The sequence below is a fragment of the Strigops habroptila genome, chromosome 20 (genome assembly GCF_004027225.2).
Source record: "Strigops habroptila isolate Jane chromosome 20, bStrHab1.2.pri, whole genome shotgun sequence".
Taxonomy (NCBI): domain Eukaryota; kingdom Metazoa; phylum Chordata; class Aves; order Psittaciformes; family Psittacidae; genus Strigops; species Strigops habroptila.
Genome location: NC_044296.2, coordinates 5,078,287 through 5,094,783, shown reverse-complemented (window position 1 = coordinate 5,094,783; position 16,497 = coordinate 5,078,287). Strand labels below are relative to the sequence as shown.

Sequence of the window (16,497 nt, the reverse complement as noted above, 5' to 3'; positions counted from 1 at the left end):
AATTAAATAATGCTGATGGAGGGAAAAAACATTTAACTCTACAACCAGAGCTGGGGCTGTGATTCACAGAGATCACATTCCTGAGGGGCTGGTAGTGGAGCGGCTTGCAGAAACCTCGCCCTGCCTTGGCTTGTAAGGGGAAACTGAAATTCCAGGAGACAGTTCGTGCGTTCAGGGTGCTCAGGGAGCCGAGAAGCAAACAGCATCCTGGCCTGTCTGAGCGTTAGTGAGGGCAGCAGGGCCAGGGCAGTGTTTGTTCCCCTGTACTGGGCACTGGTGAGGCTCAAATCCTGTGTCGGTTCTGGGCCCCTCACTGCAAGAGAGACATTGAGGGGCTGGAGTGGGGCTAGAGAAGGGCACCGGAGCTGGTGCAGGGCCTGGAGCACAAGTGTGATGAGGAACGGCTGAGGGACCTGGGGGGTTTAGTCTGGAGAAGGCTCAGGGGGGACCTTCTCGCTCTCTGCAACTGCCTGACAGGAGGATGGAGCCAGGAGGGGGCTGGTCTCTGCTCCCAAGGAACAAGGGATGGGACAAGAGGAAACGGCCTCAAGCTGCACCAGGGCAGGTTTAGATGGAGCTGAGGAACAATTCCTTCCCCAGAGGGTGCTCAGGCATTGGAACAGGCTGCCCAGGGCAGGGCTGGAGTCACCGGCCCTGCAAGTGTTCACACCCCGTGTAGCCGAGGCCTCAGTGCCATGGGTTAGTGGTGGCCTTGGCAGGGCTGGGGTAAAGGTTGCACTTGATGAGCTGATTTCCAGCCTGGCTGAGTCTGTGATTCAGCTGCTGAAGGACATGGTTCTCCCCATTAAATCATGGGTCAGTACCATCAGAAACCACCCCAGGCTTAAAGCCAGAGCAGACCTGGACAGGCTGAAACAGATGCACCATCGACTGCACTCTTCTTGTAATAAAGGACTTTATTGAATGAGAGACTGCACTACTCAGTCCTTCTTTGCAGCAGCTTTCCTCATGGCTGCCAGGACATTGCTGAGCTCTTCCCGCTTCCGCTTAGCCCGGATGTGAGTGCCGACCTGAGGGCAGAGCACAGCAGTCAGCATCATTCAGCCAGCCACTGGAGATGAATGTCCTTCATCCCTTCACTCCAACAGCAGCCCAAATGGTAAAGCCCTGGTAAGCTCAGGCCCCATCCGCCAGCGCTGGCCGGCCAGGAACTACTCACCATTGCATCTCAGTAGTAGTTGTACTCAGTTATTAGAGACAAGGTACCAGCTGCCCTCAGTGAACCCCCCAACCTGGTGCATGGTTCCCAGCTTCTATCCCAGTATTTTTCTTCCTCTTCCCCACACCAGATTTGCAAATGACGCAGAAAGAGCAAAGGCAAGTGGGGGCTCCTGGGGCTTGGGGCCTTTTTGGCAAAGTACCTTTGTGTCCATCTCCCACCCACCCCAAGGAGCATTCCCACCACTCCTCTCAGCCCAGAGAAGCTGTGGCTGCCCCATCCCTGGCAGTGTTCAAGGCCAGGTTGGACACAGGGGCTTGGAGCAACCTGCTCTAGTGGAAGGTGTCCCTGCCCATGGCAGGGACTTTAAGGAGGAGGAGCTTTGAGGTCCCTTCAACCCAACCCAGGCTGGGATCCTCTGAAGACGACACATGGACGTACCCGTTTCTTGATGAACTTCAGGGCACGTTTATCCTTGGAAACTTTCAGCAATTCCATCGCACGCCTCTCGTAGGGCGCAAAGCCACAGACTTCCCTGATCATGTCTCGCACGAACTTGGTGTGCTTGGTCAGGCGCTGCGGGAGAAACACGGGAATCACAGCAGCCGTCAGTGGAGGCTGACTCAGACCAGGCAGCAAACACCACGCTACGGCCCCAACGTCTTCAAGGCCAGGTTGGACACGGGTTGGAGCAAGCTGCTCTAGTGGAAGGTGTCCCTGCCCGTGGAACTGGAGGAGCTTTAAGGTCCCTTCCACTCAAACCAGGCTGGGGTTTTGTGATTCAAACACATCTAAACACGGCGTTTCATCAGAGCAGGTCAAAGCTGCAAACTGCAGTTCCCTCTTTGCGAGCACATTGCCTGACCCTGGAGAACTCTCGGTAGTTGTCACTATGGGGCAGGTTTTGGGGGGCACCTGCTGTTGCTGACAGCAGCAGCTTGGCTCCTGCCTTGAAATGCATCTTCCTTGCCCGTCCCCTGCCGCCGCCCCGCTCCGCCCGGACCAGCCCCTTCACCCCCGCCTTGAACGCCTCCCGCGACTCACCCTCCAACAGCGCCCTCCCGCGGGCAGCCCCGCTCCCTGCAGCCCGGGGGGGCCGCGCTCCACCCCCGGCACCCGCCACGGAGCCAGCCCCGCTCCGCAGCCCGCTCCCCGCGGGCTCGGACGGTCCCGAACCAGGAGCACCCCCCCCCACTCCCGCCCGTTCCCCGCAGCCGCACTCGCGGCCCCGCGGATCGGGGCTCGTACTCACCCCGCGACGGCGGCACTGCCTGGGCTTGGACACGTTCTTGGTCACCTTGTAGCCCTTGTTGAGGCCCACGGCCATGGGGTAGCGGATCGCCATGTCTGCGCCGACACAGCGCCAACGCCGCCGCCGATGGACGCGGATCCCAGCCCCGCGTCGCACCGCCCGCTCCGCAGATGGCGCCGCGCCGGAAGGAGGGAGCGGCCCCGCGGAACGCCGGGACTGCGCCGCTGCCGCGGGACGCTCCGTGGCGTGCCGTGACCATAGAGGCGAGAGGGAGGGTGACCCCTGGCGGTGGGTGGTGCTTCCCCGCCCCCCGCAGCCCTGATCCAGCTCTGGGGCAGCAGCACAGGAGGGACGTGGAGCTGCTGGAGCGAGGCCAGAGGAGGCCCCGGAGCTGCTGCGAGGGCTGGAGCAGCTCTGCTCTGGAGCCAGGCTGAGAGAGCTGGGCTGGGGCAGCCTGGAGAAGAGAAGGCTCCTGAAGGGGACACCTTAGAGCAGCTCCAGTGCCTAAAGGGGCTCCAGGAAACCTGGAGAGGGGCTTTGGACAAGGGCCTGTAGGGACAAGACAAGGGGAATGGCTTTAACCTGCCAGAGGGGAGATTGAGATGAGCTCTGAGGCAGAAGCTCTTCCCTGTGAGGGTGCTGAGGCGCTGGCACAGACTTTTCCCAGAGAAGCTGTGGCTGCCCCATCCCTGGCAGTGTTCAAGGCCAGGTTGGACACAGGGGCTTGGAGCAACCTGCTCTATGGAAGGTGTCCCTGCCCGTGGCTTTAGATGAGCTTTAAGGTCCCTTCCAGCCCAGACTGATCCATGATTCCATGTCCCTGTAGCACGCTGCTGCCGAGGGACCTTCGACAGGACCAGAGCTCTTATCCCACGGGATCACTTCACGTTTCTGCCCTCGCTGGTTCCTTGCTCATTCCCCATCGGTTCCAGCAGCGATTTCAGTCCTTGCTGAGCACCCCCTGCCCTGAGACCGGGCGGCTCTGCCCGGGGGCCCTTTGATGCCTTCAAACCATCGGTCTCCGGTTCCACCATCCCGAACTCCTCCTCCAGCCACGCAGGGAAGGGCCGGCTCCTGCCTGCGCCCGCAGCGAGGCGCTGCCAGCCCCGCTCCTGCCTCCAGGGGTAGGACCCAGTGCTGGTGTTTGGGGGGAAACCCCCCGATTTCAGTACTTCCATCCTGCCTCCAGAGCTGAGCCCTGCAGGAGACAACAGACTGTAACAAACCCTGTGCACACCCACGGGCTGCGGGCTCAGAGCAACGAGCCGGGGCTCAAGGGGCTGAACCCCCGAGGAACCCCTGAGCGCGCCGCGGCGCCGCGGCGGACTCCGCTGTGTGCGGCACAGCCGCGGCGGGCGGAACCCTCCGACAGGCAGCGGAGCTAGCCAATAACAGACGAGGATTAGCCAGGCCGTGGCCCGTTTCACCAATGAGAGGCGGAGAGGGGCGGGGCCTCTTCCCGGTAGTGGCCATCGGTGCGGGAGGCGGCTGGTAGTGAACCGGGTACCGCAGCCATGTCGGAGCGGAAGGTGTTGAACGTGAGTTGGGGGGGGGGGGGGCGAATATTCTGGTTTGGGGGGGTGCCCCGGTTGTGGGGTGCTGTGGGGCGGGGGGGTGCTGTGGGACAGGGGGGTGCTGTGGGGCAGGGGTTCGGGGGTTGTCTATGGGAGTCCCCAGGTCCCTGATGGCTGAGGCTGTCCCCCCGAGCGGGGGCGCTGGGCAGCCCCGGCTGGGTTGGGGGGCCCTGAGGGTGATCTCAGGCCGGGAGCGGGGTGTCCGGGGGGAGGACCCCTCCGCTGCGGCTCCCGGCAGCGCCTGGGGGGGGCAAGAGGGTCAGGCCCTAAAATCATGCGCGGGTTGGGGGTGAGGACGTGCAGGCAGACACCCCCCCACTGCCCGCCTGTTCTGGAGGCCACCCCCGCCGTGCAGGAGCGCGCTGGCGCCCGCTGCGTGGAGCCCGGCTGCTGCAGCTCACACCCCCTGCGTGCCCGTGCCCCGCACACACACGTCTCTGCTCTGTCTCTGCAGAAATACTACCCCCCGGACTTCGATCCCGCTAAGATCCCCAAGCTCAAACTCCCAAAGGACCGGCAGTACGTGGTGCGGCTCATGGCCCCCTTCAACATGCGGTAAGAGCGGCTGTACCAGGCAGAAGGAGGCGGCTGTGGGAGGGAAGTTGGCTTGGGAAGGGTTTCCCCTTCATACAGCGCAGAGGAGCTGCTGCTGGCAGCTGTGAGGTGCCCCAGAGCAGGAGAAAAGGGATAAAGGAGAGGGAAGAGATGCTGGGGGACAGGGGGCTTGTTTGAAGTGTAGGTACTGAATAGCCAGAGGATGAAACCACAGCACTCAGAACCTGGGCTGATGGGCCCCAAAATCACTTGGACTTTTCTTGGTCCATTCCCTTTTTTGTTGTGTGTGATGAACCTTTCTTTTCCCTTTCCTAGCTGCAAGACCTGTGGGGAATACATCTATAAAGGCAAGAAGTTTAACGCCCGTAAGGAGACTGTTCAGAACGAGGTGTACCTGGGGCTGCCCATCTTCCGCTTCTACATCAAGTGCACACGTTGCCTGGCAGAGATCACTTTCAAGGTGAGATATGTCCCGGGTTTTCTGGGCTCTCACCTTCCGGGGAGCTTGTGTAGCCTGTGGACATTCCTGGGTGCTGACCCTGGGGGGAAGGGGCGTTTGTTGGGGGTTCACTGAAACATGGGTGTGCTCTCAGCAGGATTCTCAGTTGAAAGCCAAAAGCACAGCACTGCTAGCAAGAAAATGAACTCCGTCACAGCAGAGACTGGGTCTGAGCGTGTGCTTTTTGGTGTATCTTCCCTTATCGTGTAGTCCTGCAGTGTCTGTCCCATCGGTGCAAACAGGAGGGCTGTGGGTGGGTGACTGCCCTTGTGACGAGACCGACGTTGGGAACCATTTGCGTGTGGCTCCGCAAGTGGCCCCAGGATGGCCCCAGGACAGTGATTTTCCTGCCTTCTCTCTTCCTTAGACAGATCCCGAGAACACAGACTACACCATGGAGCATGGGGCCACTCGCAACTTCCAGGCTGAGAAGCTCTTGGAGGAAGAGGAGAAAAGAATGCAGAAGGAGAGAGAAGAGGAAGAGCTCAACAATCCCATGAAGGTACGAGAACAGAAGGTGGAGACAAACCTCGCTGCAAAGCTCTCCCCTGCCCTGGCTGGTTCTCCCCAGCAGAGCAGGTGACTTTGCAGCTATTGCCTTTGTTCTTCAGGCTCCCAAGGTGTTGCTGTGCTCTGGGCAGGCAGGAGCTGTGCTGCTTCCTCCTGTGCTAGCACTTCTGACAGGCCACATCTTGCCCCAGTTTTTCCTGTCCTATTAAGACCCCAAAATGAGGAGGAGGATGAGGATGATGATCCTCTTAGGGCTTCCTGGGTGGGAAGGTGGTGCTGGAGATTGCTGGCAGGTTCTTCTGCCTCAGATAATCCCAGTTTATCTCTGGTCCCCCAGGTCCTGGAGAACCGAACCAAGGACTCGAAGCTGGAGATGGAGGTTCTGGAGAACCTGCAGGAGCTGAAGGAACTCAACCAGCGCCAGGCAAACGTGGACTTTGAGGCCATGCTGAAGCAGTACAAGGAGATGGAGCAGGAACAGAAGCGCAGGGAGCAAGAGGAGGATGAGCAAGAGATCAAGTGAGTGGGCTGGAAGTGTTCATGGGTGTGTGAGGTGAAGCAGAGCACCCCGAGAGCACCTCAGGGAGGGCCCTGCCTGAGGGGCTGGAGGTCACAGGAGCTGTCTGGGTGGGCTGTGAGGGGAATGGGGACAGTTTGTCTTGGCAGAGTGTTTAGGGAAGGGGAGGTGGAGGGGGTTTGGTATCACCAGCACATCTCTGGGGGAGCTCTGGGCTGCTGCAGGGGCCTGACTCCCCCTGAGAAGTGTCCTCGCATGGAGTGTGAGTTCCTGATCTCAGTGCTCCCGACCTCAGGCACTGCTTGAACATCACTTCTTAGAGAGCCCTGATCCCATTGCACTGCTGCTGGGTGCCAGCCGCCCTCACCGCAGGCAGCAGGGCAGGGGGCAGGGTTGTGGGTCAGACCCACAGCTCTCAGCCCTGGGTGGCCTCTGTCCCTGCAGGGCGATGCTGGAGCAGGCGCAGAACCGCCGGCTCCTGGTGGACTCCGACTCTGACGAGGAGCCTGCGAAACCACACGTGAAGCCTGAGGCCAAAACGAAACCCACAGACATCCTGCAGGAGGTGAGTGGGGGCAGAGGCTCTCGCACCCCCCTCCTCCTCCCGCAGCCCAAACCCGCTGTCCCGGGCTGTGTCGCCTGTTTTGTCGCTGCTCCGTGCGCTGCTGGAGCCCTGGTGTCACGCTTGAGCAGCTCGGAAAGGCCGTGTCCCCGCGCACTGGGCTGGAAGGGGGCAGGGAGCAGTTGGTGCTTTTACACCGTGTCTGCTGACAAAGGCTGGGATGGAGCTGCCCCCACCTCGCTCAGGACGTGGCTCCCCTTTCAGCTCCAGCAATTTACAGCCAGCTCGCACAGGGAATTCCGTCAGCATCAAAGTTTTCACTAGCTTCATTGGAGAAAATGCTGAAGCCCTTTCATTTCTTGAGGGGAAAATATACATAGAACCAGAGGATCAGCTGGGTTGGGAAAGACCTTTAAGATCATCAAGCCCAACCAGCTCGCAGAGGACGGGCTCACCTTTGCCTGGGTCATACTTCAGGCACCATTTCAGTGCTCTGAAAATCACAGCAAGGAAACAACGACCCCTCCTTTGGGACAGCCCCTCCTTTGCTTCTGTTTTGTCCCTGTTGGTGACATGCAGAACAAAAGAGCTTCCAGTGCCTGGCTCACAGGGGAGGGATTATCCCCGCAGCCAGGCCCCTGCAGTGCTGCTCTCTGGTGTGGATCCGTGTCTGGGACCTCTCTGGGTTGGGGGAATCAAAGCTGCCGTGTCCCCGGGCCGGGCTGGGGTTAATCCGAGCGGTGTTCCCTGGCCCAGCGCTGATCCCTGCGCCTGGGGGAGTTGGAGGCAGTGGCTGGACCACCTGCAGGCCCATGGCAGAGGTGGGGCAGCCCTGGGGGGTGGACACAGGGGCTTGGAGCAACCTGCTCCGGTGGAAGGTGTCCCTGCCCGGGGCAGGGCTTGGACCTGGAGGAGCTTTAAGGTCCAACTCAGACTGTTCTGTGGTTCTATGATCTGTCTCCTCAGTGTCCCAGGGCCACACAAGGCTGGATTCAGCTGGCACAGGCAGTGGGACCTTTGTCTCCAAGGGCTGTTCTGCAGCTGTTTAGGTCCATATCCTTGTTGTCTGTAGCTTGTGCCAGTCACTGCAGGGGCAGAACACCCACCTTGGCTGCTCGAGTGGCTGTCCTTGTGTCTCTTGCTGTTTGTGCTGCTGGTTTTACCACTCCTCCTTCTCCCCCATCCCTCTGCCTCCCCCCCAAGACCCCGCTAACACCCCTGCTCCACTCTGCAGGACCCCCAGCCCCAGAGTAAGAAGCTGAAGACTGAGAGCTGGGAGCGGAGCGTGGGCAAATTGACCACCAAGGCCCAGCTGGCCGGGCTGGTCACAGTGAGGAAGCAGAAGCCAAGCCCTGCCCTGGCTAATGGCAAAGGGAACCAGGAGACCCCGGCCAGCAGCGGTAACTGCCCCTGCAGGGATGGGGTGGCCTGAACCGGGCCATCGGGGGGGACCTGGCAGCACACACGGGGCGTTCAGCTCCGTCTTCAGAGCACGAGCGCTCCCAGGTCGAGTTGTGGGACAGATGGGGCCACAATGGTGTGAGAACAGGGGGGGTTGTCCCTGTCTCCAGATGTCCTGATGGAGGAGAGGCTCCTTCCTGGTCCTTGGCGGTGAGCCAGGGCCTTGGAGACAGACCCTCAGGGCCAAAAGCTTCAAACAAGCATCCTGGTGTGCAGATAGGGTGCTGGGAACAGTCACAACAGCGAGATAGGGATGCAAAAGCAAGAAAATGGCTTTGTTTTGGGGCCTGATTATAAAACCTACTGAAGCGTTGGAGTTTGGAAGCTTTAAAGAAGCAAGCAGAAAGGTTTCCCAGCACCTCACCATCATTTGCTTGCCCTGGGAAGCCAGAGGATCTATGGATTTAGGGAAAGAGTCAATGAATTGGTTAGTTCTGGGCTGACTGGCCCTAAGCCTTTGGCTTACCGGGTCCCTCTGCCCTCAGGGCATCTCCGAGGAAGGACCGTGCTTGGAGTTGCCCTCCCTGTGCATTCCCAGCCTCCTGCTCCTGGCTGCTGCAGCCTCTGTGCAGGCAGATGAGGCTCCTCTTTCCCCCTCCTGAGCCCTCCCCGGGGGTTGTGGAGGGAGAAGAGGGTTCGGTTCAACCTTGGGCCAACCTCGCTGCTTCCTCGCGCTGCAGGAGGCTCCAGCTCCGGGGGTTTGGGGTCTCTTTGTCAGCCCGGTTTAACCTCGTCCTGGTTAGATTCCAGCCGGGGGGCTGAGGCGCGGGAGCAGCCGGAGCGGGGCGGGAGGTTTGAGTTTGCATGGCTGGCTGTGGCACGGGGAGGGCTGTACCTGATGGTGTGCGCTCTCCTGCTCTGCTTCCAGGCGCGTCTCCCACAGCAACGGGCACCACCGCGTCCTCCCTCAGCTTGCTGGGGGCGTATTCGGACAGCGAGGACAGCGCGGGTGACTGAGAGGGACGCGCCCGGCGGCCCTTCCTGCTTCCAGCGCCCCCGGCGGAGCTGGCACCGCAGCGCCGAGCCCAGCGGGGTCCCAGACCATGTGCACCCCCAGCAGCTCCCCCTGCCCGGCCCCGGCCGTGCCCGGCCGCCAGCAGGCAGAGCCCCAGTGATGGCTTCCTCGTAGGAGGACATTGCTGCTGGGTGGCAGCCCCAGTGCTGTCCCAGCCTGGTTGTGTCCAGCCCCGGCAGCACCGCCTGGCCCAGCCCTGCACCACAGCGTGGTGGGGGGCACCAGGACCAGCCCAGGACTGTGTAGTTTGTCCATTGTGGTGGCACCTACTGCCCTCACCCCTGTGCTCCAGTTTGTGATGCATCGACCCTCCCGCAGCAATAAAGGGACCTTAGGGCCTTCCTTCCCTCCTCACCTGCAGCCCTGCGGGGAGCAGGGGGAAGGTGGGCCCTCAGCACCCCTCTTTTGCTGCAGGACGATGCCCCTCACCCCTTCTCAGGCCCTGGGTGTCTCCTGCTCCCCCTGTGGGGCTCAGGACCTGCTATTGCAGGGTGAGCCCGAGTCCCCTGTTGTTCTGCTGTAGGAGGGGGCACAGTGTGGGGCAGGGAGCCGGGGGGCTCGCCTGGCCCCTCACTGGGGGTCAGGGCTGACCCTCTTTGCCTTCCCTGAGCCCTCCTGTGCCCCAGCAGCACCATGCTGGGCCCTTCCCCACTGTTGAGGGGGTTTCCTGTGCTCACCGGCAGCCCGGTAATAAATTGGATCTCTCAGAGCCAGTTGCTGCTTCGTCGTCTGCTGTGGTGCTTCATGGGGGGGTGGGTCCTGCCTGCGGGGACCCCACCACGATGAGGACAGCTCCACCACCCATCGGAAGGGCTGGAGCACCCTGGGGTGTCCCCCTGGAGCCAGGGCTCCTCCTCACCCACCTCTGGGTGATGAGCTCCCACTGATGAACCCGCTCCCTCGTGGGCTTCGGGGGGCACTTCTGAGATGGGGGCACAAGGCAGGTTCCCCCCTCCCTGTCCCCATCAGCCTCTTCCAAGATGAATGCTGGATGTTGTGTTGCTGTGGGGCTGGCAGAGCCAGGGGGGGCCCCCAGCCATGTCCTGCACCCCCCAGCACCCGGCCAGAGTCCTGGAGAGGGACCTTTGTTCTGGAAGACAATGCAAAGAGGCAATGGGGAGGGGGGCAGCCCTTCTGCCCCCCCAGTGCGGCCCATGGGGCTCCCCCAAACCCCAGCGTGGGAGGGGGGGGGTCAGGGCCCCCCATGATGAGTCCCCCTGAAGGGGGGGTTTGTCTTCCCCCTTTTCCCTGTGACCCGACCCCCAGGAGCAGCCAGAGGGGTCGGGAGGGGGGGTCCTATAGCCGGGGTGAGCCCACTGGTGTCCGGGGGGGAGCCGGTGGCCCCCCGCTCCCCTGTGGGGGGGGGTTGCCCATCCCGGTGTCACCGGGGTCCCGGTGACCTTCTCCTCCCGGTGCCCCCCCTCAATACCCACCGTGGGTCTCGCCCGCCCCCCCCGTACCGGTGCACCCCCGGCGAGGCGGGGTTGGGGGCTGGGGGGGGGGCCGGGGGCTCCGGTCCGCGCGGCGCACGGCGGCGACACAAAGCGGCTCCCGGCGGCGGCGGCGGCGGCGGGGGGGGTCCCGCCATGGCCAAGTGGCTCCGGGAGTACCTGGGCCGGGGGGCCCGGCGCTCCCCCCCGCGCCCGCCACAGCCCGACTACAGCGGCCCCGGCCCCGCTCCCCCCGGCGCTGCCCTCCGCGGTCCCGCGTCCTCCCCTCGGCACCGGCTGGTGCGGGTGGCGGGCGCGGGGCCCCCCCGCCGGCTGGAGCAGGTAGGAGCGGGGGCACCGGGGATGCACTGGGGGGGGGGGGGGGCGCAGCGGGGCAAGAGCCGGGGGGCAGCGAGGACACCGGGGGGGGCGGCGAAGGGAGCGGGGGTGCAGCGGGGCGGGCGGGGGTGCTGGGGAGAGAACCGGGAGCACCGGGGAGCAGCACCGGGCGGTGTGAATGAGGCGGCCGGGAGGGAGCGGGGGAGCAAGGACCGGGGGCAGAGAGGGGTGGGAGGGGGAGATGGGGAGCGGGGAGAGGGAGACCCCCCCCAAAGGGGTCGGGGGCGACCCGGGGAACCGGGAAGAGGGAACTGGGGATGGCGGCGGGGGGAGCGGGAGAGGGGCCGGGGGACAAAGGGAGCGGGTGGGAGGGAGCGGGGAGGGGGCCGGGAACACCGGGATCAGGGACTGGGGGGGCCCGCAGGGTCCCGGGTGGGTGACCGGGCCCCGGGGGGGTGGGTTCGTGCGGTCCCGTCCCACCGCGGGCACCGCCGCAGGGCCCCGGCGAGAGCGAGTACTCGGAGCCGTGCGAGGGGGAGCAGGAGCCGGCGCCCGAGGGCGGCTGCGAGGAGCCCGCGGAGGCCGCAGGTGGGTGACCCCCCCCGAGCCCCCCAGAACCCCCCCCCAGGGTGTCCCCCCCATGTCCCAGCGCCGCCTGCCCCCAGGGTGCCGGCGCCAGGGCGAGGGCCGGCGGGGGCGGCCGCGGCGGGGACCGCAGCTCTACGACACCCCCTATGAGGAGTGGGAGGCGGCCGGGGACGGCCCCGGGGCGGCCGTGAGCCGGGAGAGCCGCCTGCCCCGCGACGACGAGCGCCCGGCCGATGAGTACGACCAGCCCTGGGAGTGGAAGAAGGATCACATCTCGCGGGCGTTTGCAGGTGACGGCACCGCAGCACCCATGGGTACCGCCATTGGGATCCCCCAGCACCCATGAGTACCACTATTGGGATCCCCCTGCACCTATGGGTACCATATTGGCATCCCCCAGCACCCATGGGTACCACCACTGGGTTCCCCCAGCACCCATGGGTACGACTCCTTGGGTCCTCCAGCACCCACGGGTAACCATCATTGGGGCCTTCCAGCATCCCCTGTCATCTGTATACAGCACCCTTGGGACCCCAGCATCTTGTGGCACCCATGGGTCCCACCCCTTGGGGGCAACAGGAGATCATGGCAAGGCAAACCCATAGCGGGGCCATCTGGAACATTCCTTTGTGGTCCGACAGCGAGCGGTGCCCCGCAGCAGCAGCACCCGTAGGTGCTGGGCTCCCGCGGTGGTGACACCCCTCTTTGTCCCCCCAGTGCAGTTTGAGAGCCCCGAGCGCTCCCCCAGCCTGTCCCGCCAGCTGCCGCGCCCCCCCCGACCCCCCCCGGGCACCGGCTGCCCCCCCAGCCCCCGGCACGTGGACACCTCGCTCCCGCTGGAGAAGCAAGTGTGAGTGTGGGGTCCCTCCTCCATGGGGGCACCGTGGGGTGCAGGCAGCCCTCTGGGGCAGGGGGGCCCCATGGGTGAGTCCCCATGATGCTGGGTGCCCCATGGGATGGATGGGCGCCCATTGGCATGGAGAGTCCTCATGGGGTGGAGTGTGCCCGTAGCCTGGACGGGTCCCCATGGGATTGATGGGTCCCCACGGGGTGGCTGGTGCCTTTGGTGTGGTTGGGTGCCCCATGGCATGGATGGGTCCCCATGGTGTGAAGGGTGCCCCATGGTGTGGCCGGTCCCTCTGACACAGTTGGCTGTGCCACTCCATAGCCAGTCTCCATGATGTAGAAGGTGCTCCCATGGGGCGGATGATGCTGATGGCTTCATGCGGTGGGGATGCTTCCCCATGGCGCGGAGGCTGCCCCATAGTGCAGTGGGATGATCCCATGGCCGTGCAGGTGGTACCATGGCCCCATTGGGCGGGCGGGCGCTGAGACGCTGCTGGCGCTGTGCCGCGAGGGCAGCTTCCTGGTGCGGGACTGCGAGACCAGCCCCGAGGACTACTCACTGTCCCTGAGGTGAGCGGAGGCCGGGGGGCACCAGGGGACAACCGAGGCGTGGGGGAGGCTCACGGGGGGGTTCCCGTGTGGAGGAGCCGCGAGCGCGGCGCTCGCACCCGTGTCGTTGCATGTCGCTCGCCGCGTGCCTCAGCGCCCCCGTCCCGCCCCGCAGGAGCAGCCATGGCTTCGTGCACGTGAAGCTGACGCGGACGCGGGAGCAGCACTTCACGCTGGGCCGCGCCGGCGCCGCCTTCCCCTCGGTGCCCGCGGCCGTGCGGCACTACACGGCGCGCGCGCTGCCCGTGCGCGGCGCCCGGCACCTCTCCCTGCTCTACCCCGTGGCCGTGCAGCCCCTGTGAGCAACAGTGACACCCCCCCCCTCCCCGGGTACCCCTCCCCAGCGCTGCCCCCCAACCACCCCCATTAAAACCGGTGGACACCCAACCCTTGCTCATGGTTTGTAGGCACAGAGACGCTCCGGCCCATCTTGGTGCTCAACTCGATGGTGCCTTGGGACCCCTCAGGTGGTGGCTCTGTCGCTGGGTCCTGGTCCTACCACGTGGGCTCCTACCCTTGCCAGGGGTGCGGGTGATGGGGGGTGTCCAGATGAGCCCCCAACCACCACCACAGCCCTTGGGGGGCACTGCTGGGGTCACCCTCATCAAAGCCAAAGCATGGGGGTGGCTGCTGGGTCCATGCTGGGAGGTGCGGGTGCTTCCTGTGTGGTCACCATCATCCCTCAGGCACGAAATGAGGCCACAGAAGCACAGAGCAGGTTCCTTGCAACGGGGGGGCCCCCGGCCCGTGCATTGGCCCCCCCGACATGACCTGCCCACACTCAGCAGATCAGGCTGGGTGCACTGCGGGAGCAGCGGATGCTGTGGGGTGGCCACACACAAGACACGGAGCGGGGTGATGGGGTGCTGCAGAACACCTTTCTTGAGTGCAGAAAGACAGAGCTGGGGGGGTGGGACTCAGCACACAGGGACACAGAGCCCCTCAGGGCTGGGGGGCGGTGGGGGGGCCCCGTGCCCGGTGCAGCCCCGTCTGGTACGTGCGGCTCTCCATCACCTTGGGGGGTGGCAGCAGCTTCTTGGGGGCCCGGGGCGCCATGTTCACGTAGATCCTTGTGTCTGGGGGGGGAAATGGGTGTCGGAGGGTGCAGCCTTGTCCCTAGAGATGGGGTGCAGTGACTGGCCCAGCCAGGGGACCCGCAGGGAGGTGTCTGCAGGCGGGCAGGGGGTGCGGGCACGGGGCAATTTGGGCACAGGGGTACGTGGGGCAGGAGGGAACGGGAGTGTTTGGGCATGGAGCAGGGTACGAGAGGAGGTGGGGACAGGGTACGGGGGGGGAGAGGGACTTGGGGGTGTTTGGGCAGGGGACAGAGAGGCACAGGGGGAAAAAGGGATGGGGTATTTGGGGGCAGGATATTGGGGATGGGGTACTGGGGATGAGGTATTTGGGATGGGGTGTTGGGGATGGGGTATTTGGGATTGGGTATTTGGGGATGGGGTACTGAGGACAGGGCTACCTGAGGTCCTGCGCCAGTGCCGGTGGCAGAGGACAGCCAGTGCCAGGAGGAGGGCTGAGCCCCCCAGGGCTCCCGCCAGCCCCCCCGCCAGCCCTGCAAGCACACCCAGCTGCGGACACCCCTGGCCCTGCTGGCACCGCTGGCACATGGGTGCCAGGATGGAGGGGACAAGCAGGGACAGTGGGGACACTCACCCGCCTGATGGCCTCCATCAGCTGCAGTCGTGAGGGGAAAGCAGGTAGGGATGACCCTGTCCCCATCCCTGTCCCTGTCCCCATCCCCATCCCCATCCCCATCCCTGTCCCCATCCCTGTCCTCATCCCCATCCCTGTCCCTGTCGCCATCGCTCTCCCTGTCCCATCCCTGTCCCCATCTCCATCCCTGTCCCCATCCCTGTCCCTGTCCTCATCCCTCCTGCACTGTGGCCACCCCAAACCCACCAAGCACCTCCCTCCAGAGCCCCCAGAGTGAAGCCACCCCCAGGGACCCCACCAACCTCCCCCATAACACCCTGTCCCAGGGTCCCCACCGAGGCCCCAGGGAGAAGGGGCCGCTCAGGGCCCGCCCAGTACCTGCGGTGACATGGAGCCGGGTGCCGTTGCCGGTGGCCGTGCCGTGGTGGGGGATCTCGACGGTCACCCGGCAGAGGTAGCGCCCGGCGTCCTCCCCCTGCGCCCGGTGCAGGCTGAGGGTGGCGCTGGGGGGGTCCCAGGCCATGCGGAGCCGGGGGCCGCAGGGTGCCGGCGCGGTGCTGGTGCCGGGGCGCAGGCGGGCGGCACACAGCGCCCCGCGGGCCCCGTCCTTCACCCACTCCACTCGCAGCAGGTCCCAGGGCTCGGCCGCCAGCACCCGGCACCACAGGGTCACCTCCTCACCCGCCGGCACCCACAGCTCGCCCGGGACCTGGCTCACCCGCAGGGCACCCGCTGCTGGGGACAGCGCGGGGGTCACGGGGGGCTGAGGGCACCCCATGGACCCGGAGCCGGGCTCGCTCCCGCACTGCTGCCTCCAGCCACACACCGCTCTGCACGTCCCTCTGTCCCCTTCCTGTCCCCCCTCCCTCGGTCCCCATCCTGTCCCCACACGCGCTCTCACCCCATCCTGTCCCCTCCCCGTGTCCCCCCATCCATCCCCATCTCTTCCATCCTGTCCCCCTACCACTTCTGTCCACCCGCCCACCCATCACCCTCCTGTCCGCACGGTTGTCCCCATCCTGTCCCCCCTCCCTTGGTCCCCATCCTGTCCCCACACGCGCTCTCACCCCATCCTGTCCCCTCCCCGTGTCCCCCCATCCATCCCCATCTCTTCCATCCTGTCCCCCCACCACTTCTGTCCACCCGCCCACCCATCACCCTCCTGTCCGCACGGTTGTCCCCTTCCTCTGTGTCCCCATCCCTTCCACAGCCCCCCTTTCAGGACAGACGTCCCCAGGAGCTCCCCCCTGCCCCAGCCATCACACAGAGGCCAGTCTGACCCGTGCCCCCAATGTGCCCCCCGAAATCCCAGTCCCCAGCCCCACGGCCCAGCCACCATCACCTGCATCCCCTCGAGCCAGCCCTGTCCCCCCACTCACCACCAAGGAGGGGGATGAGGACCCCGAGCCCCCACATCTGCGCACCAGTGCCAGCCCCGCGCCCCGCTCTGAAGGGCTGCGTCCCCAGGGGTGTCCCTGTCCCCGGAGGGTCCCTGTCCCCAGGCTGTCCTTGTCCGCAAAGCGCTGCTGTCCCCGAAGCCTCCTGGCCCCTGACACCAGCGCTGCTGGCTGTGACGCCACCGCTTCCTGCCCCTGCTGCTCAGGGCTGGGGGACGGGGACCGGGACCGGGATGGGCACAGAGGTGGTGGCTGGGACGGGGACCAGGATGGAGCTGGGGCTGGGGCTGGGATGGGGACAAGGATGGGGGACACCATCCGGAGGAGGGGCAGGGGATGGCACCTCCTCGGGCCGCTCCCCCCAGGTGAGGGGTCCCGGCTCGACTCCATCCCAGCCCCACACGCAGGGACGAGCCCCCCCGGGGACACACACACGCCCTGACCCAAGAGCGGGCCGGGGAGACCCATGTGGCCTCACGGGCAGAGCTGGGGGGG

General features: G+C 65.0%; 4 protein-coding genes across 8 annotated transcripts; 2 read left to right on the top strand and 2 right to left on the bottom strand.

Moving 5' to 3' along the window:
* Nucleotides 1–899: 899 nt before the first annotated feature.
* Nucleotides 900–2,811, bottom strand: RPL36 (ribosomal protein L36). Its single transcript, XM_030509591.1, has 3 exons — nucleotides 2,433–2,811; nucleotides 1,622–1,756; nucleotides 900–1,031 (listed from the first exon to the last, which is right to left on the bottom strand). Exons 1-3 carry the CDS (start codon nucleotides 2,523–2,525, stop codon nucleotides 942–944), a joined length of 318 nt encoding a protein of 105 aa, XP_030365451.1. The 5' UTR covers nucleotides 2,526–2,811; the 3' UTR covers nucleotides 900–941.
* Nucleotides 2,812–3,863: 1,052 nt separating this feature from the next.
* YJU2 (YJU2 splicing factor homolog) lies at nucleotides 3,864–9,848 on the top strand. Its single transcript, XM_030509590.1, has 8 exons — nucleotides 3,864–3,970; nucleotides 4,461–4,561; nucleotides 4,877–5,021; nucleotides 5,428–5,562; nucleotides 5,908–6,089; nucleotides 6,532–6,652; nucleotides 7,884–8,049; nucleotides 8,979–9,848. The coding sequence occupies exons 1-8, from the start codon at nucleotides 3,947–3,949 to the stop codon at nucleotides 9,065–9,067; spliced, it is 963 nt and encodes a 320-aa protein (XP_030365450.1). The 5' UTR covers nucleotides 3,864–3,946; the 3' UTR covers nucleotides 9,068–9,848.
* A 751-nt stretch (nucleotides 9,849–10,599) lies between these two features.
* SHD (Src homology 2 domain containing transforming protein D) lies at nucleotides 10,600–13,325 on the top strand. Its single transcript, XM_030509367.1, has 6 exons — nucleotides 10,600–10,897; nucleotides 11,392–11,482; nucleotides 11,560–11,772; nucleotides 12,200–12,332; nucleotides 12,779–12,898; nucleotides 13,053–13,325. The coding sequence occupies exons 1-6, from the start codon at nucleotides 10,712–10,714 to the stop codon at nucleotides 13,237–13,239; spliced, it is 930 nt and encodes a 309-aa protein (XP_030365227.1). The 5' UTR covers nucleotides 10,600–10,711; the 3' UTR covers nucleotides 13,240–13,325.
* Nucleotides 13,326–13,793: 468 nt separating this feature from the next.
* On the bottom strand, nucleotides 13,794–16,221 carry TMIGD2 (transmembrane and immunoglobulin domain containing 2). 5 transcript variants are annotated; one of them, XM_030509328.1, is made up of 5 exons: nucleotides 15,985–16,221; nucleotides 14,984–15,340; nucleotides 14,606–14,626; nucleotides 14,412–14,504; nucleotides 13,794–14,013 (listed from the first exon to the last, which is right to left on the bottom strand). In XM_030509328.1, exons 1-5 carry the CDS (start codon nucleotides 16,019–16,021, stop codon nucleotides 13,880–13,882), a joined length of 642 nt encoding a protein of 213 aa, XP_030365188.1. In that variant the 5' UTR covers nucleotides 16,022–16,221; the 3' UTR covers nucleotides 13,794–13,879. The 5 variants fall into 5 exon arrangements, with proteins under 5 accessions (XP_030365188.1, XP_030365189.1, XP_030365190.1 ...); XM_030509329.1 differs by having other exon boundaries at nucleotides 14,984–15,337; XM_030509330.1 differs by lacking the exon at nucleotides 14,412–14,504.
* Between the last annotated feature and the right edge of the window lie 276 nt (nucleotides 16,222–16,497).

Coding starts and splice junctions, on each gene's coding strand:
- RPL36 (XM_030509591.1), bottom strand. CDS start 2,525: ATGGCGATCCGCTACCCCATGGCCGTGGGCCTCAACAAGGGCTACAAG. Junction 1,757..2,432: donor GGCAGTGCCGCCGTCGCGGG/GTGAGTACGAGC, acceptor TTTCTCCCGCAG/CGCCTGACCAAGCACACCAA. Junction 1,032..1,621: donor TGAAGTTCATCAAGAAACGG/GTACGTCCATGT, acceptor CTCTGCCCTCAG/GTCGGCACTCACATCCGGGC.
- YJU2 (XM_030509590.1), top strand. CDS start 3,947: ATGTCGGAGCGGAAGGTGTTGAAC. Junction 3,971..4,460: donor CGGAGCGGAAGGTGTTGAAC/GTGAGTTGGGGG, acceptor CTGTCTCTGCAG/AAATACTACCCCCCGGACTT. Junction 8,050..8,978: donor GGAGACCCCGGCCAGCAGCG/GTAACTGCCCCT, acceptor CTCTGCTTCCAG/GCGCGTCTCCCACAGCAACG.
- SHD (XM_030509367.1), top strand. CDS start 10,712: ATGGCCAAGTGGCTCCGGGAGTACCTGGGCCGGGGGGCCCGGCGCTCC. Junction 10,898..11,391: donor CCCCCCGCCGGCTGGAGCAG/GTAGGAGCGGGG, acceptor GCACCGCCGCAG/GGCCCCGGCGAGAGCGAGTA. Junction 11,483..11,559: donor GGAGCCCGCGGAGGCCGCAG/GTGGGTGACCCC, acceptor GCCTGCCCCCAG/GGTGCCGGCGCCAGGGCGAG.
- TMIGD2 (XM_030509328.1), bottom strand. CDS start 16,021: ATGTGGGGGCTCGGGGTCCTCATCCCCCTCCTTGGTG. Junction 15,341..15,984: donor CCTCATCCCCCTCCTTGGTG/GTGAGTGGGGGG, acceptor CGCTGTCCCCAG/CAGCGGGTGCCCTGCGGGTG. Junction 14,505..14,605: donor TGATGGAGGCCATCAGGCGG/GTGAGTGTCCCC, acceptor GTGTGCTTGCAG/GGCTGGCGGGGGGGCTGGCG.